This window comes from Periophthalmus magnuspinnatus, chromosome 4, assembly GCF_009829125.3.
Source record: "Periophthalmus magnuspinnatus isolate fPerMag1 chromosome 4, fPerMag1.2.pri, whole genome shotgun sequence".
Classification (NCBI taxonomy): Eukaryota; Metazoa; Chordata; class Actinopteri; order Gobiiformes; family Gobiidae; genus Periophthalmus; species Periophthalmus magnuspinnatus.
Window position 1 is genome coordinate 8164246 of NC_047129.1, and position 8243 is coordinate 8172488.

Below are 8243 nucleotides of genomic sequence, written 5' to 3' on the forward strand. Positions count from 1 at the left end.
GTAGTAGTTTATAGAAAAGGTGCAGTATAAGAGGGTCATTGTTTAACAGCTATAAAACTTTTGTTATTGACCCTGGGTTGTTATTCTTGGATTGGTCTAGGCATATAAAGCCTTATTTTTTGGATATTTTTTGGAAATTGTTTATACTTGTGATCTCCAATGGCTTGTAAGTTGAATTTTTGACACATGATTTTCATTATAAGAGTGAAAGATGCACCCAGGTTTCCTCTTGTATTTATCTGTCATGAAAGAATGGTGATTATACAATTCTAAAAAGAAACAATCATCCTATTTGTCTCATGTTAAAACTACCACATGAATATGCATCAGTGATAGTGATTTTATTTGTGTCTTATCTGAAAAGCAAGAGGCAAAGGTCTGTGAAATGGCACCAGGCAAATATTTATTATGAGATAAGTCATTCCTAAATGAACTTAGCGCAGCGTTTCGTTTCGAGGCATTTCGGTCAAGTGTAACTGCAGCAATAGGGCCGGCGTCAAGTTAAAACAATATGCTGTGTGAATTTTCAACCTAAAACCATTCTTTCAAATGGTTTCACTTAATATAACATTCATTAAACTGAAATGCATGAAATGTCTTTACATATTTTTTTTTTTTTCTGCTCCCCAGCTCTGGAACTCTCTCCCCCCTGACCTCCGCAATACTGACACACTCTCACACTTCAAATCCAAAGTTAAAACCCACTTGTTCAGACTGGCATATTCTTTATAATCCACAACTGCCCTGTCCTTTTCAATGTTTTTTTTTTTTTTATCTGAATGCTTTTAACTGTATGTTCATAAATGTTTTAACTGTCTGTAAATTGTATATTATATTGTATTGTAAAGTGACTTTGAGTGCCCAGAAAGGCGCCCTATAAATAAAATATTATCATATTATTATTATTATTTTTGCTCCTTTATCTATAATAAGATTAATGCAGCCTTTGTGTGCACTGTGAATTCATGTTAAATGTAAAAGTAGATACATGTATGCTGGCACTATATTACTCTAGGATTTGATAATGGTAATACATTTTCCATATTGTTTTCCAGGTTTAGCGTGGCACAGCCATCATCCGAAACTGTTCAGGGGAGTTTGTGAACCCCTGGACCCCAACCAGACTGGGCATCTCTCCAGGGGGTGCAGTCAGAGTGAAGCGCTGCAACATCGACGAGAAGAACAGGAACAACTGCATCTTAGCAAGGTGCTCCCCCAAACACATGCGCTTACCTGCAGAGAGATTACACTTTACAAGCAATCATTAAGATGCATTTATCTTGGCCTGTTTCTATGCTATCACCTATTAGCCAATCACAGCCTCCCATTGCCTCTCAACCTTTCCAGCCATTGTTTGTTTCAGGATTGTTCTGTAACACAGTTGAACCATCTGCCTCCTCAGACTTTTTTTTTTGCCTCCTTTCCATCAGTAAAAATTTAGATACTTTCCTAAACAATACAATTAGTTTATGTTTATTGCATCTCCAACATGAGCAGAAGGTTGCATTTATTGGGCCGATAGACATAAATACAAAACCTCTCCAATTTAACAACAAGGATAATTGTAACATGTTAAAAAACATACCTGCAGAAAATGGTAGAAATGCATCTCTTTTCCGGAAATGTCCCTCTGCATCCAGGAAGTGCCCAGGGTTAAACACATCAGGCGTCTCCCATTCGTTCTTGTCAAACAGCACAGATGAAAGATTTGAGGCTGTGACTGTGCCCTGAAAGAGAGCATTAACTGTTTTACAAACAAAGTTTATTCTATAAAAGCATTTATTACTGATTTTATCCTTGTCTTATCTGGTTTTTATGTTTCACTTTCAGGCTTACAGCTAGAACCAACTTTATATTCTCCCATGTGAAAGAATGATATGGTGTGAATGTACTGAGAGCCTTTAATCTGCTGACGATGAACAACAAAAAAAGCAACCTAACTCTGCACTGAACACGTAAAAGGGCTTGGTAATAAAATTGCAAAAAAACACAAAAACAAAACAAAAAAACATTTAGAAACATAATACAGTCAGAAATTACCAAATTACCTTGGGTATAAAATATCCTCCCAAAGTGGTGTCTTTACTGGCCATTTTGGGGAATCCCAGAGGCACAATGTTTCCAAACCTCTGCACCTCGTGGATCACTGCGTCTGTGTAGGGCATGTTGGGACGGTCTGTGAGGGTAGGCTGTCGAGACTGTCCGACCACAGTGTCTATTTCTGCCTGCACTTTTGCTGAGAGAGAAACACAAACCTTTTATATACAAGGGTCATTCAATAAATAAGGTGAATTTTTCGGTATAAGGACTTTTAATACAGTTAGAAGCTTAATTTTGTTTGTTTGTTTGTTTGTTTTACTTGTTTTTCACATGGATTTAATTTCTTTTGCAGATTAAAAAAAAAATAATGTGAGAGTTTTGGCGATTAACAAAGATGGCCAATCAAGAAGCATGCTCCAGGATTGAACAGTGGTCAGTTATCAAGTTTTTGGTTGGTGAAGGGTGCAAACCTATATTCATAGGAGAATGTCAACTGTGTATGGTGCCGCATGTTTCAGCCAAAAAAATGTCTATAAGTGGGCTAAATTGTTTAAAGAAGGACGGAGCAGTGTTGATGAAGGCAGGCCTGGGAGGCCTACAGAAGTGAGGTCTTCTGAGGTGATCGAACCAGACACAGATGACATTCTCCTATGAATTTCAACGGGTTTGCACCTTCAGCAACCAAAAACTTGATAACTGACCGCTGTTCAATCCTGGAGCATGCTTCTTGGTCGTATATCTATGAGAAAGAAATTCAGCTTCCTGTTATCTGCAACATTTTTAAGACCTTTTTCCATTCAAAAGAAAGGCTGTAATGTTTTGTTTTAAATTGTTAACTGCTATTTTTTTCATCTTCTGAAACCTGTGGATAGGGAGACTCAGCCTCTTTTTTGGAAATAGTTGGTCACTGTGACAACGTCTATCTGCACATATCCTTCTATTGAGAGAATTGTTTGAGTTTCACTCTGATTATATGGGAATTTTGGATATTGCACACTTATCTAAATTGTTGGCACCACATTTTGGCACAGTTTAATATATGTTTCAAGTTTTTCAATCAATCATTTTAGATTAGCCTGTAAGGGAGTAATTGGGCCACAGTGCCACTTCACCATCATTTAGGGCAGAAGCTGATGCCAAACCACCTTTGTGTTTTATCTGTGCTGTTTATATTTTTAGTTACAGAACTTTGAAGAAAAACCTACAAAACCCAACAGTGGTCTTATCATTGCAGCCTGGATAATGTAAAGAACTGACCCTGTATCTCTGGGTAGTTCAACATGAGTGCCACCGCCCAGCGCAGAGTGGTAGCAGCTGTTTCAGTCCCAGCCTCCACCAGGTCTAAGGTACACACCAGCAGAGTGTCCAGGTTAAAGCCAGCGAGGGCGTCCTCCTTCCTCTAAAAAGTGAACATTTTCTTTATATTTTTGAATACTGATACTAAACCAGTCTTACATCAAAAATAATTGTCACTGTTGAGATGTTCATAACAAAACATTAAATACAGTATAATTAATAGTTAATAGGCTACATTCATGTCAATAACATTGTCAGGTGGGCAGATTCCATGGTAGATTCCTCATTGATCCAGGAGTGGTCCTTGATATCAAAGGTTTAAAGAGTAGTCACCTACTTATGATACCATTAAATGTTAAACATGATACTTTATTATAACCACATCCATTATTCATCTATAATCAATCAAACCACATTTTCAAATGAATAATAAAAGGTAAAAGTGATTTGACCTGCCCCTAGCAATAACATCATGAATTTAGGCTATGTAATTTTAAACAGATTGTCTCGTCTCACCTTCTCCATCTCTCCTAGATAAACATCGATATAGTCTCGAGGGTCATCCAGATTTACGTTCTCTTGGTGTTTTTTTATTTCTTGCATCAGAAAGTCCAGGATCTGAAAGTAGTTCTTATGGACTTTCTGATGTGGCCCGGGTAAGTACTTCATCACACCAGGGAACACATCATACAACTGGGGAAAGACACAGAAGTGAGTGTTCAAAAATTATACTCAAGAATATTTATTATCAAGACTTGATTTTAACACTAGCCATTAGACAAATGTTAATGTTAACCATCTGGGACCATTTATGGGAAAAAAAATAGATGGGAGTGTGGGGGGCTGTGTCCTGATGCACTGCCAGCCTGCGTGGGGGTTGGACATGATTCATGATGAGCTAATGTAACATAGAATTGGCACAAATAAAATACAGTATATAAAATATAGGCACAATATAGAGGTGGACAAAACAAGCTGTGATAGATCCACTTGATGTGGTTGGACTCAGTCAGGACTTACTTGTGCAATAGGAGAGCCAGCCAAGAGAATAGCCTCAGAGTCCAGCTGGAGAATCTTTTGAAAGCGGTCGTCCGTGTACTCAAAGCGGTGTCCAAACACCACTGAACTGATGATGTTACCAACAGCATTAGCTATGGTGGCCTGGGGGTTGAATGGTCTTCCTGGAAACACAGAACATGCATCTTACTGTGAGATAGTATATATATATATATATATATATATATATATATATATATATATACACATACATACACACACACACATGCATACACACACACTAAGAGCCAACAATAATATCTTGTCACCCAATTACCTTGCTCGTCTTTGAAGCTTTCGCACAGGAAATTACATTCTTGTTCAATGTACTTTTCCAGGGTCCTCTGTCCTTCTCCAAAATAACGTAGATGTGTGCTGGTGAACCTCCTCTGCTTCTTCCATAGGTAACCATTACTCAAAGCTATGCCTGTGTTAAGAGTTAGTTTATAATCAACTATAGCAATACATTATTATTACTATTATTATTATTATTATCTGATATCATTGTACTGTTTTCTCACCAAGACCTTTGAATATTACATGAAATAGAGGAACTTCTGGTCGATTAGTGAAGCTGTCGAGCTGGTTGACGAGAGACTCTCTGACCATCTTGTATCCAGAAATAAACACCATTTTTTCAGAACCTCTCCGTAGACTGAAGATTGGGCCATACTCCTCTGCAAGCTGAGGAAAAGAAGGTAAGTAAAGTGCATTATGACTTCCTATACATTATTTTCGTTTGTAAATTTATGTGTAAAGTTTGTAGTTTGTGAGTGATTAGTGGTGATTGGAAATGGCACTGGTGCAGCTTGGCATGCAGCTATTCTTCCATCAGACAGCCCAAGAGACAGAGATTGCCCAAGATTGCTCTGTCTCTGGAAGTGTCATTTAAAGTATAAAATACTACAGTAGTAGCACTTTTCATTTGTTCGCTAAACCAACATTCAATCCCCTCTAGTCTGGAGGTTGCAATAATGTTATAACTGATTTGTTTATTCTGCTATTCAACAAATATTTAGGTAAACATAAAAGCTGACCTTGTTTATTGACTTGAAGTCCAATCTGGTGAAGATGTTTCCAAGAAAAGGCACACCTGGTGGTCCTGGTGGAAAGTTCTGCCATCTCCCATTTTTTACTAGATCTACCAAAATTAAAATCACAAAAAACAAAATGCACCAACCCCAAACATTCAGATACTCAAAAAGAGTTTGGAAAATCATGTTCTTCTCCTCTGATTCTACAAAAGTAAATGAGCAAAGGCCGGAGTAATAACAGGAATTGTTACATAAGACTGTTAGTGTTAACCATTTGGGACCTCTGGTTGAGAGAGAAAATAAAGGGAGAGGGAGGGTTGTTTCCTGATCCTCTGCAGGCGTGGTACGGGTTGGATAAGGACAAACACAGTTCAGTCTTATGGAAACGCTCTAGGAGTACTTGACATACAGAAATGATGAAAGGTGAAATAAAATCATTAGTATAGTAAACGTTGTTTGTTTCCTAATTGCTAGCCTCCTACTGCTGCCACATCCATTGCAGCTCCTGTTTGATTTTATCACTGCAACTGCAATTAAATGCAGTTATTACTATTTATATATATTTAAAATGAAGCCTACTAAGCCCATTGACACAATGTTCTTAGTGACATACCCAGCTGTGTGGATAATTTTGACATTTATGAGTACCTGTAAACCAGGAGCATATCAGACCTCTTTATCAGTGGAGTAGCTATCTGTTTTACATTATCTGCCACTGGGCCTATCTGTGTTATAATAATGGCTTACACTTGTAATGCGCTTTACAGGCTTGTCAAAGCCTCTCAAAGTGCTGCGCTATAGTCATTATTCTTTCACTTACACACTTGGTGATGGTAAGCTACTATTGTAGCCACAGCTGCCCTGGGCCCTGCAGCCTGACGTAAGTGAGGCTGCCAATCTGCGCCATCGGCCCCTCTGACCACCACCAATCATTCGCACACACACCACTTTCATACTAAGCAATGTGAGTGAAGTGTCTTGCCTAAGGACACAACAACAGAACTTGGTCCAAGCAGGACTCGATCCTCCGACCTTCGGGGGACCAATGCTCTAATCACTGAGCCACTGTCGCCCCAAATAATAAGCTTATAATAAGCTATGATGAGTGATAAGACTGTTATTTTTTGCATGCTTTAATTTAATTTGATATGGCCTATTTCTATACAGTGAACAAATAGTCTACCATTAGATTAGGCATAAAGAAGTTTAGACATATTTCAATTGTTAGGATATTAGATATTTTGCCCGGCCAGTTTGTCCCATTTTCTTCTAAAGTATGGTTAAAGGTGTGTTATATAAATTTTCTGGTGAAGCACACATGTTTTGCCTCAAAAATACCTTGAATAACAGTATTCACACAGTGTTGCCTCTACACAAATCTGATCTAGTGCTTAGCTCGGTGGCATTTTCTCCTTAATTGTCTCCATATAGAACATTTAATGTCATAGCCTACTGTGGAATATTTCATTCAAAGGAATCTCCATGGAGACCAGAAGGTGGCAACCCTTCTCTCAGGAAAATGACTGGACCTTATTTGCATATTTGTGCATTTACCTTTTGGATATTCCATGGCAAAGTACAATGGAATCCAACAGTGTAATAGGCAATATTTGGAGAATGCATCAACAAATACATGTGTTTGTCCTCCTTTTCACTTGTGCTCTCTAAATTTAAAGTACTTCATTTAGGCAAATTAAACTTGGCCCATGCTGCTGGGACAGAAACTTAAGCATTTGTGTTTTGTTCTTGCAAATTTAAAAATTAAATAATTCTTTGTTCCTGGGTTCATTGTGGTTCCCGTCCTCCAACTCTTCCGGTGGGACCCCTTCCCTGGGGCCTCCTCCCAGAGGGACATGCCCAAAACACCTCCCTAGTGAGGTGACCAAGAGGCATCCAGAACAGATGCCCGAGCCACCTCAGCTGGCTCCTCTCGACATGAAGGAGCAGCGGCTCTACTCTGAGCTCTTCCTGTGTGACTGAGCTCCTCACCCTATTACTAAGGGAGGACCTAGCCACCCAGCGGAGGAAGCCCATTTTGGCCGCTTGTATCCGTGATGTCATCCTTTCAGTCATTACTCAGAGCTCATGACGATAGGTGAGGGTAGGAACGTAGATTAACCAGTAAATCGAGAGCTTTGCCTTTCGACTCAGCTCCTTCTTTACCACGACAGTCTGATCCGCTTGTCAATCTCACGCTCCATCCTCCCCTCACTCATGAACAAGACCCCAAGAGACTTCCCACACACCCGGAGGATAAGCCACCTTTTTCCAGTCGAGAACCATGGCCTCGGATTTGGAGGAGCTGATTCTTAACCCAGCCGCTTCACACTCGGCTGCAAACTACCCCAGTGCCTGCTGCAGGTCCTGGCTCAAAGAAGCCCCTGACTGCGACTAGAAATTCTGTCCATAAAAACAATGAACAGAACTGGTGAAAAAAGGGCAGCCCTGGTGGAGTCCAACATGCATTGGGAATGGGTCTGACTTACTGCCGGCAATGCGAGCACAGCTTCTGCTCAGTTTGTACAGGGACTGGACAGTCTTTAACAAAGAGCCCCGGACCCCATATTCCCAGAGTACCCCCCAAAGGACATCACGAAGGACACAGTCAAATGCTTTCTCCAGATCCACAAAGCACATGTGGACTGGTTGGGCAAACTCCCATGAACCCTCAAGTACCCGATGGAGAGTGTAGCGCTGGTCCAGTGTTCCACGACCAGGATGAAAACCGCACTGCTCCTCCTGAATCTGAGGTTCGACTATTGGACAGATTCTCCTCTCCAGTACACTGGAATAGACCTTACTGGGAAGGTCTAGGCA

At 39.9% G+C, this 8243-nt stretch overlaps 1 protein-coding gene across 1 annotated transcript; it reads right to left on the bottom strand.

The window, feature by feature from the left end:
- Positions 1-298: 298 nt before the first annotated feature.
- On the bottom strand, positions 299-5678 carry LOC117394079 (cytochrome P450 2J2-like). The gene is made up of 9 exons (XM_033992101.2): positions 5430-5678; positions 4914-5076; positions 4670-4819; positions 4357-4517; positions 3853-4029; positions 3298-3439; positions 2049-2236; positions 1586-1727; positions 299-1233 (listed from the first exon to the last, which is right to left on the bottom strand). The coding sequence occupies exons 1-9, from the start codon at positions 5610-5612 to the stop codon at positions 1058-1060; spliced, it is 1482 nt and encodes a 493-aa protein (XP_033847992.1). The 5' UTR covers positions 5613-5678; the 3' UTR covers positions 299-1057.
- Between the last annotated feature and the right edge of the window lie 2565 nt (positions 5679-8243).